Consider the following 23,585-nt stretch of genomic DNA (forward strand, 5'->3'; position numbering starts at 1 on the left):
AGCCGGAGTTTATCTTCACTGAACCGCTCTCTGTCTTCTGGGGAAAGCGTGCCTGGCTCTCCAACTCACAACCTGTCTCCTCGGTCACCTACGCAGAGTTACAGATCCACCCCCGAGTCTGTACACTCAGGTAAAAAAAAGAACAAAGAACCCCAAAATACACAGGAAAAAAAAGGGGGAAAGGCCCAAAACATGGAGATTTTTGCTTATTGATAATGTTTGAAGCAAAATAGGCAGCAGCAGGTAGTGGGTTCGGTTTGTGAAGCAAAATGACAGCCGTGATGTCGATTCCCCTAAGGATGGATGTGTTTCTCATCCATTGATTCATTTAAAAATGAAAATCCATACATCCTTTCAAGAATGCATTTGCTGTACTGCAGCAGCCTTTCACTTTGATGCAAATGTGTATCCTAAGCTGCAGTGGTTTTGTAGCTGTTTGACACACTCTCTATATTAGTTCAGAGAAAAGGAATCAAAACAGTGTGGTGAAGTCATATTGAAAATTGAATCAGCTGGTGGAATAAAGAGATTTGTATCTTGAGAACAGCAATGAAGCACATGATTTATCTGCTTGGAGGTTTTTTGTTCAGAGAAAAGCACTGTGATAGCAGAGTGTTTTTTACTGTATTCTGGTGTTGTGTGGTAGTGGTGTGAATTTTCCATCAGAAAGCCATGCAATATTACCTTGTAATATTTACTGCAGTGCTTGGAGGTAACGTGGTGTTTTGTCCTGACTTCACATATACGTATTTATCTTCTTGGTATTCCCCCCTACCCTTTCTTTCTTCTTTTTCTTTTTAAGTTGGTGGCAATTCTTCCCAGAGCAGCTCTCCTGGTTCCAGTGTTCCAAATTCTCCAGCCAGCTTCCGGACACATCCGACCCAGCTCTCTGCATGGACTGGCACCAAAGCTTCAGAGGCAGTACAGGTCTCCAAGGCGTAAATCCGCGGGAAACATCCCTCTGTCACCACTGGCTCACACTCCCTCGCCCACCCCCCAGTCCACATCACCGCAGCGCTCCCCATCTCCTTTACCAGGACACTCAGTTGGCAGCTCCAGTATTATCCAGTCTTTTCCAGTAAAGCTACACTCCTCTCCACCACTGGTGAGACAGATTTCCCGCCCCAAAAGTGCTGAGCCCCCAGGTCTCCTTTACTAAAGAGAGTGCAGTCAGCCGAGAAACTGGCTGCCTCGCTGTCCTCTTCTGAGAAGAAGCTGGCTTCCTCACGCAAGCAACAGCTTGGATATCTCTCACTCTGAGTTTAAGAAGGAGATGCTGCAGAGGGATCCTAGTCTCCAGAGCTTACAAGAATCTGCAAATGAAATAACGGGTGGCAAAGTTGGGCTAGCGGAAAAAGGGATGTTGCAGAAGCCGGGTGCACGGAAGCTGGGGGCGATTCGACAGGATAGGGTGGAGAGGAGGGAGTCCCTGCAAAAGCAAGAGGCCATCAGAGAAGTAGATTCTTCTGAAGATGAAACAGATGATGGTTCAGAAGATAGTCAGGATGGTAGAAGACTAGACAAGCCCCCTGACAGTGGAGACCAAGGCTCAGATTCTTTTAATGAGGATAACAAGTTCTCATCTAAATTGGAAAGCAAGGACAGTATTGAGGATGATGCCTTTCTACCTGAAGATCCAAAAGGTACAGAAGATTTGCAGAAGGGAAATAATCAACAAGCCAAATCTGTTTCAGAGCCACTGCAAATCACTGTGCACCTTCCCCATCACAGGTCCTCCCAAGAACTTCTCCAGAAAAATTACCTAATTCAGAAAAGCCATTCCTAAGATTAGAAACAACTGCAAAGGAACTTAAATTGCCAGAAAACAAAACTTTTGAGTGTTTTGGTCCAAAAGACAAACCTTCTGAAGCAATCAAAGACCTAGGGCAAACTACAAGTGCTCAGAAACTAATAGATCGCACAGAGCATATGGAGTGCCCATCTATCAAACTCCTGGAACTTGAAGAAGGTGGCCCTTCAGGGGCCCTCGTGTGGTAAGCTTGACCTGAAAGACCCCTCTACTGACAGAAAGCAGTCAGAAAAAACAGGATTCCAAACCTCTGCTGGCACTTCCTCCATGGTGCACAGCAAGCGTGAGCACTCCTCCCTCGGTAAGCCCCACGGATCGCAGTGAGAAGGATCACAAGGAGACACTTCAGCCTGCAGCACAGCACAGCACCTCATTTCTTTCTCCTGGAAGTGCAAGCGAAACGCTCCCCAAAAGCCCTAGTACTGAGAAGCAACCCTTCTCATCCCAGGCAGAGAGTGCCTCAACCGCCAGCAAAACGAGCCCATCAGGCCCTGTCTCATCCACACTCCTTGTCCCCGGTGCTACCGAAAGAGCTCTCTCCGTGTCTCAGTCAGTGCCACTAGCTCAGAGCGTGTTAGGGCCCTTTGAAGCTCAGTAAGTCTGGTCCTGGAGAGGTGGAAAAGAAAAAGGATTTCCCCCATTTTGGTGCCTCCTGTAAAGAGGAGAGAGATTCAAAACAAAAAAGACAGGAAACCTCACAAGCAGGAGTGTGTCAAGAGAAAACCAAACCCTCTAGCACAGCCGGTCTGACCACGAGGAGCAGATCCTGCACAGAGTCATTAAATTTAGCAAAGCCCTGGGAGGCAGCGTGTCCCATGGTGGTGAAAAAGGAGGCAACTTCCTGCAGCGCTAAAGCATCTGAAGTGTTGGGAGGCAGCTGCAAAATCACTCCATCGAAAGAGGCGTCTCACGCTCTCGGACAAGCAGCTCTGAAAGCCTCTCCTCTGCCAGATGGCAGCACGAGGCACTGTACAGAAGGGACCCTTGCACAAGCGAAAAGCAAAGAGGTTGGAAACCAGTTAACCCCCCCAAGACTTTCCCCTGTCACACGACGGTGCTGTAAAGAAAACATAGCAGCATCCCTGGTACACATGGACTGGAGCATTCTACATTCAGAATAGAGACTGCATGTTTGGGTTTTGTATATACACTAATATAAAATAGAACTTGTGTACATCTATTTTTGGAGGGTTTTTTTCATACTGTTTTTTGTGTTTTTTTTTTCATCCTTGCTATTCTATTTTTGTACACAGCAATGCTTGCCGTCTGAGGTCTCTTTAGAACAGGGTATCTTTAAAACAGGGCTTAAGAAACAGTTTGTTGATTTATTATAGGTTGGTTTGGCTTTTTTTTTGGTTGGTTGGTTGGTTGGGGTTTGGTTGGTTGTGGTGGTTTTTTTTTTGTCCCCTTTCCAAACCTTTTGTGTTGCCTGAGTTTAGGTCCCGTTGTGTTCTTCCTCTAAATCCTCCAGTTCTTTGAGGTCCCCAAAGTTCTGAGTAGGGAAAAGGCAGCTTACTTTAAAACCCCCTGCTTTTCAACCTTTCTCTTTGAAATGCCATTGAAACTCCCAAATTTCAGCTATTTTCAGTCAATCCTTTGACAAGAAGCAAATACTCTCCTGTCTACAAGTTATTCTGGAGCTCAGACCCTCTTCGTGTGCGCATTCGCGGTCCTGCACGTGTCCTTAGAAGATACAGAGGCAAGGGGCTGGGCTGGAGGGGTTGGACAGAAGCAATTCCTGTCTTCTCCTTTAAACAACTCAAAGTATTTTTTCAATGGAGTTATCAGAAAGAGGAATCTCCAATCTATAAGCTGCTTTTTTTTTTTGGGGGGGGGGGGCGTGTGTTGTTTTTATTTCTCTCTTCTGGGACATGTGACAAGTTTTCCCTGTTCTTAACATTGTAGTGATGGTTTATTTTCCATCCTCTGGCTTCAATTCATAACTTGCCCTGCCTCAGAATAAATGACCCCAGGAGAGGGGGCGGTGGGGGGGTGGGGGTGGTTGGTTTTAAAGCAGAGAAATTTGTAGTTGTGTGTCTCAAGCAAAGTTATCTCAGTGATCAATGACCTTTAGAGACTTCTCCTTCTCTTGGGGAGTCTAAATTGGTAGGGATTTTAAGGTGTTCCTTAACATTTCTGACTTGGGGCTCAGGAAACTTGCTGAGTTTTCTGAACCTGCCTGTTTTAAAAACAGCAACAACAACAACAAAAACCTATGAAGAGTTCTGACTCCTCGAGTTCTGTGGACAAGCTGCAAGCAGACTTCAAAACACATGTGATATTTTAAGGTTTTTAGCTTTGATAGATCATTTCCACTGCTGAGGTCACTTGCCATTAAAACAAAAATTGCTCTTTGCTCCTAGGTTTAGACATTGCTTTGCTTTCAGTGTGACCAACTCTGGACAGCAGTGCTCTTTGCTGAGGATTACATCAATAATAGTACACCAATAAATGTGATGAGTGGTGATACCTATAGCACTGTAAGCCATTTCTTCATCCAGTTAAAGGTTCCTCTCAGTGAACACTCCCTTCATTTGTCCCAGATTGTGCTCAGCTGTGATTCTAGCCTTGTCTGAGCTTATCTCCCTGTGGATCACCCACAAGATCCTAGCATCCCTGCTCACTGGCTTACTCCATTAGCAGCAGAATGACTGTGCAACAGTATTGCAAGCTAAAGCCTGCCTCTGTTGGTCTGATTTCATTACTCTGCTGACACCTTCGTTATCCTGGCTTTATCTGAACTTGAAGTTTTGATTTCCTCCCCCTAAATGCAGATATGTTTTTATATAGGAATATATTTTCTTCGTCTCTTTCGACTTGATTCCAGTCCAATTCACAAATCACAATAATCCCTGGAACCTCACCCTGCTTCTCTCTGTGTAACCATTATTTCCTCCCTATTATATACTTGATTTTAGGCTGCTTGGATTTCATTTCTGGACCAAGTTTTGGGTTGGTTTGAGCTGGGTTTTTTTTTTTAATGACATGTTTAAATGAGTGTTTACTCCGTGTGTCTGTGTGAACTTGTATGGTGGTGTTGATACACTAACCAAAGCCTCAATGCTCCCAGGTAACACATTAATAAATCTTTGTGTGATGGTGTTGAGAGCAGAGCCTGCTGTGCTGCCTCTCTGCTCTTCTTCCTGGAATTCATAGGCTACTTGTATAAACTTGGTTTGCAAAAGTAAACTGCAATATTTCCACTGCCTTGTCCGGGCCCTGGGTATCTCTAGCCTCTCAAAGCACTCTCGTTGATGAGCATCATTCTGTGCTGATTTGGAGCAATAGCAAGTAAGGAACAGATTTGGCAGGATCTGGTATTTATCTGGCTGGCTTGTTTTTCTCCCCAGTGGGTTGATCTACTAAAAAAGTTGCTGAGAAACAAGGTCTGACTGGCACAAACAAGGTCTGTGAGAGAATGGACAGGAATAGTGAAAAATGGATTCAGTGTCCTGAGTCTGTGGCAATTGCAAAGAGAAGCCTCAAGCTTATCTCCTGAGAGCACCTCAGCTTGGCAAGATAGAAGTATCTGTGTCAGTTTAGTAGCGAGCCCAGAGCTGTGTGAGGATTTGGTCTGACCTGGCTGTTGCAGATCCCCTATTCCTTCTCCTTGGGGTGATACAGCTTCTTGTTGCACATAGTCCTGGAGCATCCATGAAGGGCTCTGTATGTAAAAATAAAGGAGGGGGGAAAGAAGCCACTGCCCTTAGAAGAGGGGGCTGCGTAACCTGGCTCATCCCACACAGGCTGGGATGGGACCTGCTGAAGGTACCAGCTGTATTAGCTGCTGACTCTCTCCCTTTGTGGCTGGTGGTTCTGGTGCTGAGTTGCAGATTTGTCCTTTCTAACGCCTAAAAAGAGGAGTCAAAAACCTTGCTATGTCAGTTTTTGCTGCTTTTGCCAGAAGTGGCCAAAGAAGAGGTGAGGTGTTTGTTTCAGCACCTCTTTGTAGCTATGGTACAGGAGGCGATCAGTGCAATTTAAAAAGCCCTGGGGTTTTTGGAAGCCAAAACCAAAAGGCATTACTGGGAAAGCATCTTAGTGAATCCCCATGTCCCCTGCTCCTGGTCAGTCATGCACTTTCTGTCAGTGTACCAGCTGCTCCGTCACCCCGGTTCCACCTTCTGTCAAATGTCTATGGTGCACCTTAACAAAAGTTGTGGGCAAAAAGAGGACAAAATTATGATGATAAACCAGGTAGATAAACTAAGACAAACTAAGACTTATTCCTTGCTCTGCTAAGCAATTGCTTAAATAAGTTCTCAGATAAGCTTGCAAAACATGTTGTGAAGGAGTGAGATGATGGAAGAGCTGTGTGAGGAGTGAGACGATAGAAGAGTGTGTTCCCCAGTGCAGGATCGGACCCACTGTACCCGAGCAAGGCTTTCAGCAAGCTGAGAACTTGGCCTCCACAGATAACCCGAGTCAGACAGGTGGAAGATAGAAGTTGTGTGCATGTGGTGTGCATTTGGTCAATGAGCCATGCATATTGCCATCCAAATATGCTGCTTTCCTGCTTCATTTCCATCTTTCCTTCTGTTGCCTTGGATGTGTCACCTGCTCCTCATCTGTGTTGGGATGACAGCCTCAGAGCTGGTTCCAGCCTCTGCAGCTCCTCGACGCTTCTGCATCCGGCTGGCGCAGTCCTGCCCCATGCCTCATTTCAGTGTTATTTTCCCCTTTTGTCTCTTCCTGTTGCAAACTAAGAGAAATGGATGATATTTATTGTACATATTAGACTTGAGCATTCTAATGGCCACTCCTGGGTCCGAATGTCAGAGGCCTTTGGCTGCTAATATACTAAAGAGCGCTTGCCGGGGAAAGGGGTGGGAGCGACCGGTGGTTTGGGTTGGCACCCTTGCAGCGAGGTGTGACTTGGAGTATTATTAAGGGTTTTTTTTGTGTTGTTATCATTTTATTTTATTTTATATTTTTTTTCTTCTGAAGAGGGGGAGGATAAAGTCTTTTCTCTGGTTTTCTCTTACTGGATGTGAAGGATAATTCTGTACTTCTAGTAGAAGATTTGACAGAAGCGTGTGCGTGTTTGCGTTGTGTTCGATTACGATGTCCAGGCGGCTGTGAGAGCAGCTCCTGAGCCGGGGCTCTGCCAGGCTGTGTCGCTCAGCACTTAGCTAGACAAGAGAAACGTGTGGAATTTCTGTGTTTTTAGAAACTTGAACAATTGCCACATAATAGCGGTGCAATAATTTTTATCCCTGTTGTACCTGCATGTCGATGTTCAAATCCTCCTCCACAATAAATAATACCTTTTTTTTTTCTTTCTTTCTTTTTTTCTTCTTCTTCTTCTTTTTTTTTTTTTTTTCTCCTTTCTTTCTTTCTTTCTTTTTTTCTTTCTTTTTTTTTTTTTTTAAGAGAAATTCAAACTGGTGTCTGTCTCTTGTTCGCTGTCCCCTGGCCGTCCCCGCAGCGCTGGCAGTGGCTCTGCTCCTTGGCAGGACAGAAAACAGCCTGCTGAGCGGCTGGGTGTTGGAGGGAGGGGAGTGAAATCTGCCAGGCTGTTCGGGATTTTCTGCTCTGTGGGGATGAGCCAAAGCTTTCCACTCTGAAACTCAAGCCCAGAATTTACCAGCCTCCACCGAGAGCCCCTTCTGTATGCAGTGCCCTGTGTCCTTGCCAAGGCGGGGTCCTAATGGTCAGCCCAGGAATCATAGTATCAGTCAGGGTTGGAAGGGACCACAAGGATCATTTAGTTCCAACCCCCCTGCCATGGGCAGGGACACCCCACACTAGATCAGGCTGCCCAGAGCCTCAGCCAGCCTGGGCTTAAACACCTCCAGGGACGGGGCCCCAACCACCTCCCTGGACAACCCATTCCAGGGCTTCACCACTCGCATGGTGAAGAACCTCCTCCTCACATCCAGCCTGAATCTCCCCACCTCCAGCTTCATTCCATTGTCTTAATACATGAAACTTTGCTGAGCAACAGGAGAACCCAGCAAGACAAGGAGAGGATGGGGCTGAGCATAGCTGACACAATAGCTGATGGGTCTGTGAATTGTGTGCAGTGGCTGCCAGCAGCACAGGTACAGTCTGGGCTTGGATGAGGCAAATGGCAGGAGGCAGCAGCAGCCACACTTTGTGCACCCTGTTACTTAGACCGCCTTGATAATACAGAATCAGAGAACGTTTTGGGTTGGAAGGGATCTTCAAAGGTCACGTAGGCCACCCCCCCTGCAGGGAGCAGGGACATCTTCAACCAGATCAGGTTCCTCACAGCTCCATTCAACCTGACCTTGTAAGTTTCCAGGGGTGGGGCTTCTACTTTTATGGGCAGCCTCTAAAAAGTTTCTTCCTTAGATCTAGTTTAAATCACCCCTCTTTAAAACCATCACCCCTTGTCCTGTCACAACAGGCCCTGCTAATAAGACTGTTGCCACCTTTCCTGTAGGCTCCCTTGAAGTACTGAAAGGCTGCAGAAAGGTCTCCCCGGAGCTGAGCCACCACCGTCACCCCAACCCTTTCTAGCCCTTTGCTTTTGCCACTTGCAGGTGTTCACTCTCCACATGGAACAGAGTTTAAAGGCTTATTCCTGCCCTTGGAAATACAGAGCTGGGGAAATGCTCACGTCTGGGGGGATCAGACTCAGCCTCATTTGCTGCTGCCGAGGATGCTCAAAATATCCCCTTGTCTCCGTGGCTCCAGGGAAGCTGCCGAGCAGAAGTCGGGGGCGAAGCAGAGCTCCGTCCACAGGAGATTTGCAGTGCCTCTGCCGGCAGCGTCTCCCCGCGCCGCCGGTCGTCATCGGTGACGTCAGCTGATAAAAGAGCGATACACCTGCCCACGCCGGGAGGGCCGGCGCGGCGCGGGGGCGCGGGGGCGCGCAGCGGAAGGACACCGGCGCGCCCGCCGCAGCGCCGGGCAAAATGGCCTTTCCCTGGCACGGCCAGGCGGCGGCTGCTGCTGCTGGCTCTGTGCTGGCAGCTGGCACAGAGCAAGGGCCGGCCGTGCCCCCGGTGCCCCTCTTGGGAGCACCACACGCCATCGGCATCGCTCTGGTCCCGCTCCCGCGTGGTGAACAGAGATGTGGCGACAAGAGCTGTTATCTGCAAGGGAACATGCGGTGTTTCCCCTTTGTGAGACTTACTAGCTGGAGTTTAATTAGTGGTAAGTTTAAAGCAAGCAGCCCACCTACAGGCATTCCCCAGCTCAATAATAAATTGCTCTTAGTCCACAGTAGTTTATTCTTCAGAGGATTAAGCTGCAACAGATAAGGGCCCTGCTCCTCCTGCGTGGCGCCACACGTGGGCAGCTCCGCGTGCTTCAGCACCCACCGCTGGCATTGGCGCTGACATTTGACTCCTGCGCCAGGATCAGAGCCTGCCAGCGAGACCCTGGGTCAAATACCACTGCTGGCAGCCGGGCAACCTGCATCTTACCTGGAATTTTGAAGACAGGAACTAAGGGGAAAGTCAGAACAATCCACGGGAGCACTTGGTCCCCTGCTGCTAACAGCCTGCCCTGAAGGGAAACTGCAGCTGGAATTGTTGTGGGAGGCTGATGGCTCCACCAAAACCCAGTGCTGACAGCAGTGGTGCCTGCTGAGCCTTGTGAGCAGTGGGGAGACAGGGCTTGTCCAATCTGTGAGCCTTTTCCCTCTTTGGGGGGATAATAATAATAATAATAATAATAATAATAATAATAATAATAGACTCAATAAGGTTGGAAAAGACCTCAAAGATCATCAAGTCCAAGCTATTACCCAACACCTCGTCACTACTAAACCATGGCACCAAGTGCCACATCCAATCCATTTTTTAACACCTCCAGGGTCGGTGACTCCACCACCTCTCTGGGCAGCACATTCCAATAGAATAGAATAGAACAGAACAGAATAGAATAGACCAGGTTGGGAGAGACCTCCAACATCACCTCGTCCAACCCATCATCCAACACCATCTAATCAACTAACCCATGGCACCAAGCACCCCATCCAGTCTCCTCCTAAACACCTCCAATGATGGCAACTCCACCACCTCCTCAAGCAGCCCATTCCAATGGGCAATCACTCTCTCTATTAAGAACTTCCTCCTAACTTCCAGTCTAAACCTCCCCTGGTGCAGCTTGAGACTGTGTCCTCTTGTTCTGGTGCTGGTTGCCTGGGAGAAGAGACCAGCCCCCACCTGTCTACAACCTCCCTTCAGGTAGTTGTAGAGAGCAATAAGGTCTCCCCTGAGCCTCCTCTTCTCCAGGCTGAACAACCCCAGCTCCCTCAGCCTCTTCTCACAGGGATAATAATAGTAGTAGCAGTTACAATAATAATAATAACAATAATAATGTTGTTATTATTATTATGTGGTGTGGAAGGGCTGAGCTGCTTTGTGAGTGGAAGGCTGCTCTTGGTGGGGAGAAAGGGTCTGACCACAGGAGGCTTTGCAGCATCCTCCTCCAAGGTCAGGCATGTCCCTAGGGCTGGGAGGGTCTGTGCTATCCTGGTGAACTTAAGGATGATCCTGTGAGCCTACAGCTCTGACTTCACATGTGTTTAGGCAAGTCCAGGCTGGCCCAGGCTGTTTCCCCACACCAGGCTGCCAGAAGAGCAAACTGTGTGATTTTGGGGCCCCAGCCCAGGTGGTGAATGCAAATAATAGGAGAGCTGGGTTTAAAAGCGCTGATTCCCGCTTGGCTTGGATGAAGCTGGACCTGGAAAGCTGTCACTGGGCAGGTGATGTCCAGTAACACCCATCAGTGATGCAGGAGGGTGAGTTTATTCTGCATTTTACTTCAAACTGAGGCTTTCCTGGCAGAACCAGCTCTCTCAGGGTATTACACCTCTGTATTGCTCTGTGGACTTTTCTTCTCTGGCCTTGCCTGGCACGATGGGGTTGGTTGCTGCCAATGTCCTGCAGCAGTGGAACTGTCCTCAGTCACTCACAGCTGCTGCCTGACCCTCTGTCTTTGCCCATTGCAGCAGCAGCTCCAGTTTGCCTCCAGTGCCTAGAGGGAGCAGCAGTCTGTAAGCAAAGACACATCAGGCATGGGTTGTAGCCACCCTTAGGTGTGGGGTGCCTGCCCAGCTGCTCCCCAAGACGTGGCACAACAAGAGTCAGGAGTTTTAGGGATTTGTGCAGGGGACTGGCACCTCCACTGACCTGCAGGCAGGAGGCTGAGGTAGGCAGCATTGAGTGGGACCAAACCAGAGTCCCCCTCAGGGAACAGCCAGTGTGGATGGTGTTGGGAGCATGGGGATGGCACCTGGCAGAGTCCCCAGGAACTGATGGCCCACAGACCCTCTGACACAGTGGGGAGCAGGACCTTGTCTGTGGGTACTTTGGCCTGGAATTTGTCCCAGGCATGTCATAGGATCATAGGATGTTAGGGGTTGGAAGGGACCTTCAAAGATCATCAAGTCCAACCCCCCTGCCGGAGCAGGACCATAGAATCTTGCACAGGTCACACAGGAACACATCCAGATGAGTCTTGAAAGTCTCTGGAGGAGGACACTCCACAACCTCTCTGGGCAGCCTGCTCCAGTGCTCTGTGACACTCACAGTGAAGAAGTTCCTCCTCATGTGCAGGTGGAACCTCCTGTGCTGGAGTTTATATCCATTGCCCCTTGCCCTGTCACAGGGTGCAGCTGAGCAGAGCCTGTCCCCTCCCTCTGGACCCCCAGCCCTCAGATGGTTATAAACACTTATTAAATCCCCTCTCAGTCTTCTCCTCTCCAGACTAAAAAGCCCCAGGGCCCTCAGCCCCTCCTCACAGGACATGTGCTCCAGTCCCTCAGTCATCCTGGTGTTGGCTGCTGCTATCCAGGGAAAACCTTCACTCCTGCAGAACTTTTTGTTGTTGTTGTTGTTAAAACTTGTTCTCTTGCTCTGCAAAGCACAGATTTTCCCACCAAGCAAAATGATAATGATGGAGAGATGTCATTGTGCCAGCCACCACTCTGCTTTGTTTCATGAAGCATTGGTGGCTTTGTTCTTTGTGCATGGAGGCAAAGGAAACCATGAGCTGCAGTGGTGAATTATGAAAGATTTATGGGAAATAAAGTTATTTAAAATCCCCTTCTTTCACCACCTCCTGTCCCACCACATCTGCCCCTTTGCCACCCCATTTCCCCCCTTTCCCCACCCCCTTTTTCCCCTCAAATCCCAGAGCACCTGGGCTCTGTTGGAGTCTCCTCTCACCCCAGGTGTGGCCACTTTGCCCTCCCCACCCACTCTCCTTTTTAATTGCCCCCAGGAAAAGCAGAAGCCCCAAGCTGAGCCCATCTGGGCTGGAGGATCCTCCTCTCATCACTGGTGAGTGCCCATGCTGCACACTGGGTGATGGTGGTGGTGACACCAAAGGCTGGGGGGCCTGGTGGCCCCCTGGTTAGGTAGGAAGAGTGTTGATGACCTCCTCCAATATCATCTATGGGTGCTGGCTGGGCCTCCTTGCTGGGGCTGAGCTCCTCCATGTGGTATCTTGGCTGGTTGAGGGTCTTGCCCCTGGCTCTGAGATGGGTGCAAAAAGGGTGGTGGAGCAGAAGCTGTTCAGTCCTCTCCCAGCAGTAACTCCTTTCAAGATGAAGATACTGCAGTTGGGTTCCAAGCTTGTTGTGATTTCCTATTTGGAAGTTGCAAGAGACAGCTGTGAAAGCACACACACATTCCTTCTTTGTCTCTGGTTAATGATGGACCATTTTATTAAGCCACCTTGGGTAAGGAATTGTCAGGTTTTATACAGGATCCACATTTCAAGTCTAGTTGTCTTTTCCTAGAGCTGGGCTTAAAAGAATTCCCCCCAAACATGTCACATCCACTGCTCTGGACTTCTTGTCCCTGCTTGGCCACATTCAGCTCACCAGGATTTAAAACTCACCCTGACACCCCAGTGAAACCCATTGCAAGCCTCCCCCCTGGAGAGTCCTGGAGCAGGGATGTGGTGCTAGTTGTTGAGGGTATTCACTGTGACTGTTCCTCCATCCCTCCTGCTGCCACTCTCTGGGGACGTGGGGGTCCCTGTCTGGGGCCTTCCAGATGGGAAAGTCTGGTTGCAGGAAGCAAAATGAGAGATGCTGTGAGCCCTGGGTGTGATGTCCAGCCAGGCTGAGCAAGGAATTGGACTTGAGAAAGACCTCAGGGTTCTCATGCATTGTCACCCTAAATGCCACTGCTTGTGCCCAGTGTGGAGCCACACTGAGTGTGTGTGAGGGGGCTGAGATCTGGGATGATTTGGCTGTCTCTGGTCCCATGGAATTTAATCCCCCACATCTGGCTCTGCCTGGAGTAGCCTTGTCCCCCCTCTGCCCAACCATGGAACCCCTTAAGGCTGCCCCACAGCCACCCCCCTCTCTCCCACCTCCATCGCGTGCCAGGGGGCTTTATATTTTAAACACCGATTAGGGCTGGCCTCATATTTCAGAGCTTACTTCATAGTTGCTAATGAGGGATTAGGAATGTTAAGTTAATTAGCAATCAGCAAACGAGGGCTCTGTTAGTCTTCTCAGCCTGCCATGCTGTCAATGAAGCAGTTATTTGATGATTATTGTAAGCCCACTCAAACGTGCTGCCTAATGCTGATGGGCAGCAGGGAACTAGGGCAAGCCATGGCCCAGGCCATGGGAGCCCACGGCCCCACACAGCCCCACACAGCCCCTCAGGCTCGAGGGTGCAGGGCACCTGCTCCTGGAGCCAAAAGGGTTTAAATAATTAAACAAATTGACTTTATTTTTTTTCCCCCCCTCCCTAGGTGAAATCATTGAGTGAGAGTCTGATGTGACTCTCAGCACTGCCATGACGTTCCAGCCACTCTGGAGCAAAGCAGCATCCTGAGGTGGTCTATCAGGTTGTGACCGTTTGAGGCTGTCCCACCTCAGGATGCTGCTTTGCTCCAGGGTGGCTGGAACGTCATGGCAGTGCTGTGGCCTGGAGCTGGTGACAAACCCCAGGGACATGGGGAAGGCTTAGTCTTCTGTTTAGCTCGTGGCAGGGGCTGTGGCTCATTTCTGTACCAGACTTCCCCCTAACTTTATCCAGGGCCATACTCTGGAGAGTCAAGACTGGAATCTTGACTCCACTGGCACAACTGCTAGCAACAGCCTGCACAGCAGCCTTTCAGAGGAGGAGATGCTCACTCATCATCCCATCTTGATTTTGTGTCTGCCTGCCCTTCCCCAGAATAATAACACCCCCCTCCCTACAGAAATGCTCCTGACTGCCCTCCCTGCTTCTGGGAAGCTCCTTCCAGGCCAGTCAGAGCAGCCAGCCCAGCTTTCAGCTGGGTTTCAGCTCCCTGGGTCATTAATTATTCTGTTATTTTGATTTACTTCCCCCACCCTCTGCTGCAGCAGGGAAGCTCGGCAGCCAGATGGCGTGGAGTGTGTGTGGGGGAAAGCTTAGGGTGACCTGATCAATAATTCATGCTTGGAAAATGAAACAAAAACAAAGCAAAAAAAACCAAACCACCCCAAACCCTCTGAAAACCAAATCCCTGGGTCTGTGTGTGAATGCAGCAAAAGGGGGAAAGAATGGGATTAATTGGCTGTTCTGGCCCAGGAGGGCACAAGGGCTGGGGAGGTGTGCTGGCCTCTGCTCCACTGATGGTTCTCAGGGGTGTTCAACCCTGGACCTGGTGGGGTGGTGGTGTCAGGAATGTGGCACATACTCATGGATAACATCCAGGCTCTCATTGCTCCCTGAAACCTATTTTCCTGCCCTTTTTTTTTTTTTGGGGGGGGGGTGTGTGTGTGTGGTGGAACTAAACAAAAATCCCCCCAAACAAGCAACCCCCCCTTCTTGCTCCTTTACAACCAACAAGGTCAGAGGTTTCCTTCCCACGAGAGCTCAGCCTTGGCCAGGACATGAGGCTGGGGTCCTCCCCTGCCCCTTCAGCCCTTGACAGGGAGCACCAGCCGGGGTGGATCCCTCCTGCCTATGGCTGTGCCCTCCCTCATGTGCCACCCCCGCTTGGCAGCCTGGGAACTGAAGCAAGTGAAATGCAGGGGATAACCGGGTGCCTAAATATAGCCCTTCTTTAATTAGCAGCCGGCGAGCGCCGCGCAGTCACGTCCGTCTGCCTGCTAATCCCTCTAAGCCCTGCTGGTGTCAGAGGGCTGCCCCGACCTGCCTCCCCTGCGCTCCAGCCACCGCAGCAGCCTCATCTCCGGCTGCCTTATCCCAACCAGCCCAGACTGGGGCCTCGGCCTGGCGGTGGGCTGCTGGGAAGCCTGAGGTGGGAGGCTGCCTGATGTTAAACCGGGGTGGAGGGTGTCGGTGCTGAGGCAGGGAGCGTCGCTCCTGCTGGCCTCGAGATGTGTAAGGTGGGGGCTGGGCTGCTGTGTGCTGGGGGTGGTGGTGCCTCGGGACAGGAGCACCCAAAGGCTGCTACACTTTCCTGTGCACCTCCTGCCCTTCCCCCTCTAGTCTGAAATCCCCTCGGGCTGGGTCTGGCTGGGAATCTCTCTGGCAGTGGGATGCTGTCTCATGCCAGTGCCTAGGCAGCTTTTTGTGGGGGCTGTTGTTACAATCATAGAACAGCTTGAGTTGGAAGGGACCTTAAAGATCATCTAGTTCCAACCACCCCTGCCATGAGCCCCTCCTCAAGCCTGGTGTCAAACACTTCCAGGGATAGGACATCCACAACTTCTCTGGGCAACCTGTTCCAAAGTGATGGATTCAGGCTGGGGGAACATCCTGCTGCCCCAGCTCTCACCCTGCTGCTGCCCTGGGCTGGTGTCAGGTTGTATTTAAGCCATCAAAGCTTCACCAAGCTCTGCAATCCTCCAGTGGGATGATTGGGTGGAAGTCTAAGTTGCACCATGCATCTGGCTGCTGACTTTAGCATCTTCTTTCATTTCTGATACATTATACATATATATCATATACATATATATCATATGCATAATGTTCTGTTTTGCTCCTTTGCAAGGGCAATGGGTGCCAGCAGAGAGGCATACAGATGGCTAATGGCTAACCCCGTGGGCCTGGTGGCTCTCTGGTCAGCAGCCTGCCCTTCCTCTCTACTTAAAGGCTGGACTCTCCCCAAGACTGGCTCCCAGGAGGCTCTGCAGGCAACGCAGCACAGGGACAGCATCCTGCAGGGAGTTTCCCTTGGAGTCCTCCAAAGTGTATGACCAAGCCACCCCCACTGCTGGGGGAGGACCCAGGTCTTGCTGGGCTAGGAATAAATCTGGGCTTTGCTCTAACAACCCCTGTTAATCCTGGGGGAGAATGTCTCTGGGAAAGGTCCTGTCCTGCCAGGTCACTGGCAGCAGGAGGCTGCATTCCCAGCTGAACCAGCCCAGCTCGCTGCCCTTAATCTCCCAGCCTGAGCTCAGCCCCTGGCACTGAGCCAGGAGCTAACCTCCTAAGCTGTCCCTTCTTTGCAGGATCCAAGTCCCTGCTGAGCTCCTGAGCTCATGGCCTCTCTGGGGCTGGATCCTGACACCTCAGGAGGCGTTGGCCAGGGCTCTTGGTGGGATACAGAGCACGTTGGAGCATCGCCCTGGGGAAAAGGGATTCAGTTGCCCATGGCAGTGCTGGGCTAAGACCAGATGGCACAGGGGTAGCTGTGCAGTTCTGCAGGAACCACTTTGTCAAGCAGAACTTTTTAGGCAGGTGCTGCACTCGTGGGTACAAGAGCATGATGCTCCTTTGGGATCTGTTTGCTGGATAAGGAATTTGCTGCACAGGGAGAGGGAGATGAGACCCAGATGCTGTCAAGACTGAGTGGACCATGACAAAGACTCATGAGGAGAGCTGTGGGGATGTGCTCAGGGATGCAATAGCACAGCCAAGAAAAGCCCTGTGGCACCTTCAGCCTTGTCACAGGGCCCAGGGAACCAAGGCTGCTCCAGCCCCTTGGAGTGGCAGCTGGTCCATAGCTCAGCTGAACTCACAGCACCTCCCAGCCTGAGGGCAAGCAGCATATTCCCACCTGGGGAATACTCATCGCTACTCCTGGCAAGGAGCATCCTCCATGTCCCATGCTTTGGAGATGCCAACCCAGCCCTCAGCTTGGGGCAAAGGCACCATTTCCCCAGCATGGGGCTGGCCTGGGCTTTTGCTGTTTGTGGCTCACCCTTCCCACTTGCACTGTGACAGTGGTAGTGGGGAACTCCATTGGATGTGGGGGATGGGGATGGGGGAGACCCCTTTGCACCCAGAACTGCTCCCTTAGAGAGCAAAGTACTGCTGGCAGCAGGCAGCCCTGGGGTTTGAGTCCCTGTCCTCAGCCAGCAATGGATTCCAGGTGCAGTACTTTTTCAGCAGTTGAACTGCAGGAGGGTCCTGTCCAAAGGTGACATCCATTAGAAGGCAGCTGGAGGGGCTGGGAGAAGGGAGAGGAGGGAGATACTTTAATTCCATTAGTCACTGGCTCACAGGGCAGTGGTGGCCTCAAAGGAATGAGTTTGTGTCCACAATTCATCTCATCCCTGTGCCCTGGTGGCAGCAAGGGCAGTTCCTGCTGCCTAAAAGTACTGGTGATGTGTGCCCCACTCTGTTCAGGTGCATGGGCTCACAGGAACCAGCCTCTGTATTGCAGGCGGAGAGATCCCAGGCTGGGGCATGGCTTCAGCTGGGGTGGAAGGTCCTATGCCCTCCCTCTGCATGTGGGGTGGAAGAGCAGACTTTAGAGAGGTGACAGAAAAACTGGCTGGAAATCCAGGAGGTTTGGGGGCTGCTCAGGAGGAAAATGCTGTTCCTCATTGTCTGGGGAGGGGGTGAAAGGCCACCTGAGGATGCTTTGGGAGGAAGGTGCAGAGCCAGGGATCTGTTTGGGTGTCCCACCCTGAGCAAGGCCAGGAGTTATCAGATTCAGAAGCCAACCTCCTAGCTGAAAATGATGGTGATGGACATCTGTGCCTGCAGTTAGGGATTTCTCTCCCTTGAGAAGACCCTTGGGTGCCAAGGAGGGTACTGTGTCCTCAGAGGGGCTGTGGGACCCAGGTGCTGTGGCACTGCACCTGAAATCCCTGGCAGAAAGGGCAGCTGAACCCTTGATCTGCAGGAAAAAAGCCACGAAGGGACCATTGATTGCTTGCACCTTGCTCCCAGCAAGAGGTTTCCTTCCTGGAGCAGTAAGAAATTTCTCCTAGAACTTACAAACACTCACAAAAATTACACCTTGAAGCAGGAATATAAAAATAAGAGAAACCGGGAGAAGGAAAGGGAAAAAAACCCAACAAGCCAACAACTGACCCTCCCCCTGCCCCAGATCAAAGCTCGGTGCCGTTTGGAAGCCCTTGGAAAGAAATTCTCCGCTCGCTTTGGCCAAGCCGCCGCCGTGAAAGGCTGTTTTGTTCCCCGGGCCCCGGCCTCACGTTTGCCCCTGTGGACTTCGCTCCCGCGGCAGCCGGGGAGGCTGCACCGGGCCGCGGGGCCGGCTCCGGCGGGGCAGGTGCTGGGGGCCGGGGGGGACCAGCTGGGCTCTGGCTTGGCGGCAGCGCTTTGATGGGCACAGGAGGAGCAGGATGAGGAACCGCCGCCGCTCCTCTTCCCGGCCGCCCGCCCACCGCCGAGGGCAGGTATAAAACACCCAGAGCTATTTATTCCGTGAGTGATGTGGGGCCAAGTGCCCTCACACTCCTGCTCAGCCCCTCTCCCACCCCAGTTCCTGTCTTCTTCTCACGTCTTCCCAAACTTTAGACCAAACTTACACATCCACTTTTTTTTGGTTGTTTGTTAGATATTTCTGGCATCTTGGCCTCTTTCACAAACCCTGTGGGATGGGAATTTCCCTCCCACAGCTGCTCCTAGGTACAGGGGTTTATTGCCTCTGCAGGGCTGGGGACAGCCAGGTTTGGCTGAAGTTCCCCTGGACAGGCATAAGGAGAAGCAAGGTTCCACATCCTCCAGGTCTTGAATCCTCCAGGTCCCAAATCTCCCAAGCCCAAACTTCTCACATCCCATAGCCCCCCTGGATTTGCCCCCTCAAGTGCCACATCTCCAAGGCCCCAAATACCTTGGAACCACACTCCCTAGGGCCACATCCCTAAGGAACTACATCCTGAAGTCCCTCAGCCCCCTGAATCTGGATCCCCAAGGTCCTGCACCCCTCTGACCTCACATCTTCAAGTGTCCTATCTCCAAGATCCCATATCCTCAGCTTTGCCCTGACCCAGGACAAGAGGCTAAGTCCCTTTAACTGCAAAGTGTCTCACATCAGGCCATATTAAAGCCTGTCCAGGTCTTGGATGTGGTCACACTGAGTCATTTTGGTGGGTGGGAAGGGTGGCTCTGGCCAAAGCCCAGCCCGGAAGGTTCAGCCGAGCTCTGGCTCAGCCCAGTGGTGCGGTGGGGAAAGCTGCCCAGGACAGGCTGGCCCTGTGCAAAAATGGGAACCTGTGTTGCTGATGAAAAGTGCTTTCTCTGGGTAGGATGTTTGTGTTTCCTTTGGCAGAACAGCCCCGGGAGCATGCACAGCACCTGCCTGCGGCTGGCTCTGCTCACAGCACACCCATCCAGCCCCTTCCCTTGAAAGTGGGAGGAAAAGGAAAAGGTTTGGGACACTCTCCAGCACCAGTTCTGCTTCAAGCAGGCTTGTGGCTAGCAAGTGCCTGCTTGGGCAGAGACATGTGACAGAAGCCTGGAAAGCCAAGATGTCTCCCAGGATCCCATGCAGGAGTCCAGGGTGAGGTTTATCTGTCACCCTTGCAGCAGCCATGGGATGGAGCTACTCATTCTGGCATCCTGGTCTGCCCAAGATGCACCATCCCAGGACATGCCTTTGCTCCTGCCCTGGGGTTCTGTGACAGTTAATTCTCCTCTTCCTGCTCTTTATCCCTCTTCTGGGAACTGGCCCCTGGCTTGCTCTGGTTTGCATCAGAACTTCGAGGCCAAGTCAGGGGGGTGTGAGGAGCTGAGCTGGACTACTCATGCTCCTCCTCCTGCTCCCAAGGAGAGGTTAAAGCTCTGCCCCACGGCTGGGGTAAATGGCTTGGGGTCTGGTGGTGATGGGGAAGGGACTGGGCCCTGGGGTAGGTGGCACTGCACAGGAGAGTGGGAACCCACTCTCTGGAGTCAGGCTTTCATAGAACCCTTTGGGTTGAAAAAGGATCAAAATCATCGAGTTCAACCATTCACCCTACTCTGCCAAGTCCACCACTAAGCCATATCCCCAAGCACCACATCTACAAGGCTTTAAAATATATCCAGGGAGGGTGACTCAACCACCTCCCTGGGCAGCCAGTTCCAGTGCCTGACAACTGTATCAGCGACAATATTTTTCATAATGTCCATCCTAAACCACCCTGACACAGCTCAAGGCCGTTCTCTTTACTCCATGGTGCACAAGGCAGTGGTCAGGTGGGGGGAGAGCAGCCAGGCACTTGTGGCTGAACTGTTTCCCAGGAGCCACCAACGCCACTAAGAATGAGTATGGAGGCAGCAGGTCCTCTGTCCCAGGAACCACAAACACACCAGGCAGCAAGTGCCCCAGTAGCTTGTCCCCTACCCATCACTTTTCTACACGATAGCAGGTTCAATTTCCCCAGGGAGAAAATTCTGCCATCATGACATGCAGACCTGCCAGAGATTCAGGGAGAAGATAGTGACCAGTGCAGGACCCTCAGGCCTTCAAACCTTCCTGGGCATTTGGCTTGTATTGGTAGAGAAAGGCTAAAGCTGGCATGGGACTGTGCCAGATGAACATAAATGGTTGTGGTGGTTCCCCACCCCCCCATGAAAGGATTGTCCAAATGTTGTATAGTCCACATGTGCCAATTTGAATGGAATCAGGCAAGTGAGATGAGAAGATTTCCTGGGAAATGAGGATTCCAAGTCTGTGTCCAGCCCCAATGCATTGGCTTACCTTGAAAGCTGCCAGTCCCTGCTCCTTGATCCTCCAGGGAGGGAAATGCTTCATCTCATGTTCCCTCATGGAGGGATTATGGCTCATGGCCGGGGCAAACGCTCCTCCATCCTCCTTGTCTCTCATTGGAGTTGTGCATCCTTCTCCCAGGAGATACAGGCAGCTCTCTCCTTCTTGGGCACCAGACCCTGGTCATGGTGGGGGCTGGTCTGAGAAGCCACCTCAGTTGCATTTCCATGCCCAGCAGACAAGCTTGATGGGTCCCACACCCCGGCCACGTGTGCTGAAGCAGAATGGAGGAGACAGGCAACCGCATCCCTCACGGTTTCACAGGGAGCTTCCCACCCTTTTGGGCAGCCCAAGGTGTCACATAACTGCCTCAGCATTTATGTGTGGATGTATCTGTGATACTTTGAGCTAGGGCTGGTGGTTCTGTTGCTCCTGCTGCCCAGCAACACAACATCTATTAAACTAAACTCTTAGAGCAAGTCAAACCTGAGAGCCGAAACCAAAGAGAAGCAGAGCAGCTTGGTTGCTGCTACAAGCCCCTGGCTTTTGAGCCAACCTCTGATGCCTTACATTTAGGCAGATCAGCTGGGATGGGATGGGCTTTTGGAGATAATGAATTCTTTTCCTCCCCAAGATTCCCCCCCCCCCCCCCCCCCCCCGCCCCACGCCATGGGCAAGACCCTCCCATGAACATCCCGCCACAACCAGCTCCTGCCCTGGGGGGACAGGAATCCCATGAAAGCACCCTGGGGGCACCTAACCACCCGTCCCACATCCCCACCCTGCCTGGGGAGTGCTGGGACGCTGTCTGCCCTGGGGAAAGGTTCTGTGTGTGACTTGAGGGGAAGGCAGGGGACTTGCATGGCTGAAGATGGAAAAATCCCGGGGATCTGCCCTTTCTCTGAGAAGACATCTGAGCTGGGAGGTGTTTTTCTTTCCATCCAGTCAGCACAGCCGCTTGGAAATTTCCTACGCCGGCTGTAATGTTTTTGTAACACAACGAACTGTCTGGCAAAGCCCTGAAAAGTCATTTGCCAATTAGTGCCTTACATCTTTCCTGTAATTCTCCCTCATTAGCCTTTACTTAAAAAAAAAAGAGCCTGGCAGAGTCCTCCCACTTCCTTATTGATGTTTCCCCTTTGCTCTCCTCCTGCTTGAGTGCCCAGGGTAGCCGATGCCCACAGCTCATCCACTGGCAGCTGTGTGGCTCTTCCTGCCTCTAGGTGATGTCTCTGGGCCAGCTGCACATCCCCAGCACTATGCCCTGTCCCTGCAGGCAGGGATCTGAGAAGAGAGGAGCACACAGCAGCCAGAGAAGACCTGATCTTGAGGTGCCTCAGCAAGCCCCCAGGGTCTGGATGGGTGCTCCCTTGCACCATGACAGAGGCTTTTCTGGCGCTCCCTGCCTGTTGTCAGAGGGGCTATCGCTCCAGGGATGGAGGGAATGCTGACTCAGTGGCCAAAAAGCCTTACTGGCAAAGTGAGAAAATGCTGGTGCAGCACTTCTTGTTAAGTGGTCAACTCAGCAGGTTGGAAAAACATCAACTCATTGAGTTGTAGAGCAGAGCCCTCTGCAACCCCAGCCGGCCCAGCCACACAGATCAGGGTAGCCCTGTCCTAATTTGCCAAGGATGCTGCTATGGCATCACATCTGACTCCCACATCTAAGGGATGGAGGGGTGAGGCCCTGTAGGGTTTGCTCTTGCCAGTCATTAAGCTTGCCCAAGGCCTTTGGCCAGCCACCCTCAGGCTGCCCCATGCAACTTGGACTTCTCCCAATAGCTCCCAAGGCCTCTACTGGAAAACTGCTAAACCATGTTCTATGGAGATGTCTACTGCAGTAAGCCTCTCCCTGAGCTCCCAGGGGCCTGGAGCACTGAGTCCCAGGGGCCGCACAGCTACAGCAGCTGGAGCTCAGCCACACAACACTGCTGCAGCACAGGCACGCCAGGACCCGTGGCTCAAATGGAAGAGGATCAGCCACACCACCCCTAGACTCACTCATTTCCAGTGGCCCCAGTGCCTGGTGCTCAGGAAGGAATCGGGAAACCAAAAGGTGATTTCCAAAGCTCCGTCAAAAGCAAGGATCTGTGCGAACTGCTCCAGCCAAGCTAGGTCTGTTAGAAGGCTGCTCCAGCCCCTCTTCTCCCCCCCCAGCACCAGGAGCGACACCAAACAGTTTTTCCCTGACAGCAGCAGAAGCGACAAGGCATGCAAGAACACTGCCGATGGCTCCCACTCTCTCTCTGAAGGCGCTGTTAAGAGGAGGGGAGGAAAGGCTCCATCGAGGAGCGTGCGTGCGCTACGTGTAGCCCTCCCTCGCCTCAGCCCCCGGGGAGGCTTGCAGGGGCCTGGCCGAGAGCGAACCGGACCTCCGCGAAGAGGTTTTTTTAGGAGCCTCTGTGGACGATGCTGCTGCTCATGGCCTCAGCCAGCAGACACAAACACACTGCTAACACCACGACAGCCTGACCACGCTGCAGTTCTGAATTTATTAGAAACAGCTGTCAGTACATCCTTCTGAAACATTACATCTCAATGTGCTTTATTGCAATCTCTTGGGTTATTTTTTATTGCATTTCCCCCCCCCCCCCCTTCTTTTATTTTTTTTCTTCTTTTTTTATTTTTTTTCTTCTTTTTTTTTTTTGATCTAAGAGCAAGTAGGGCCCAGGATGCTTTTAGTGTCTGGGATTTAAAAGCCCAACCACCTAAGAGTTAAAAGTACACAGCGAAATTGTAACACACACCTCGGTGACAAGTAACAAGTTGTTGCATTACTGAGCTAGAAACTACAGGATGACTCGGCCTGAAAACACTAACACACAATTGGTTTCCTTATGAAGCAAGTTGGTTTCTCTTCTTTAAAGAGTTAAACTACATCATGAATTCATTACTTTTTGTTTGGTTTTTTTTATCTTCTTTTTTTTTGTTCTTAATCCACCATCCCCCTCCCTCCCTCCCCCCCCCCCCCCCCCCCCAGCTACACCATAAACGACAGAAGAACAGGTTT

General features: G+C 51.4%; 1 protein-coding gene across 1 annotated transcript in view; it reads left to right on the forward strand.

The window, feature by feature from the left end:
• The window catches only part of MAST2 (microtubule associated serine/threonine kinase 2), a 230,024-nt gene extending 222,937 nt beyond the window's left edge, over positions 1-7,087 (forward strand). Inside the window, 10 exon segments of the mRNA XM_068141622.1 lie at positions 3-130; positions 803-864; positions 866-1,142; positions 1,145-1,233; positions 1,235-1,715; positions 1,718-1,986; positions 1,988-2,014; positions 2,016-2,387; positions 2,389-2,832; positions 2,834-7,087. Of these exon segments, the coding sequence (XP_067997723.1) occupies positions 3-130; positions 803-864; positions 866-1,142; positions 1,145-1,233; positions 1,235-1,715; positions 1,718-1,986; positions 1,988-2,014; positions 2,016-2,387; positions 2,389-2,832; positions 2,834-2,884 (2,200 nt within the window). The 3' untranslated portion in view covers positions 2,885-7,087.
• The last annotated feature ends 16,498 nt before the right edge of the window (positions 7,088-23,585 follow it).

This window comes from Melanerpes formicivorus, unplaced genomic scaffold, assembly GCF_026170545.1.
Source record: "Melanerpes formicivorus ecotype bairdi unplaced genomic scaffold, bMelFor1.0.p_v2 SCAF_7, whole genome shotgun sequence".
In the NCBI taxonomy this organism is placed as follows: Eukaryota; Metazoa; Chordata; class Aves; order Piciformes; family Picidae; genus Melanerpes; species Melanerpes formicivorus.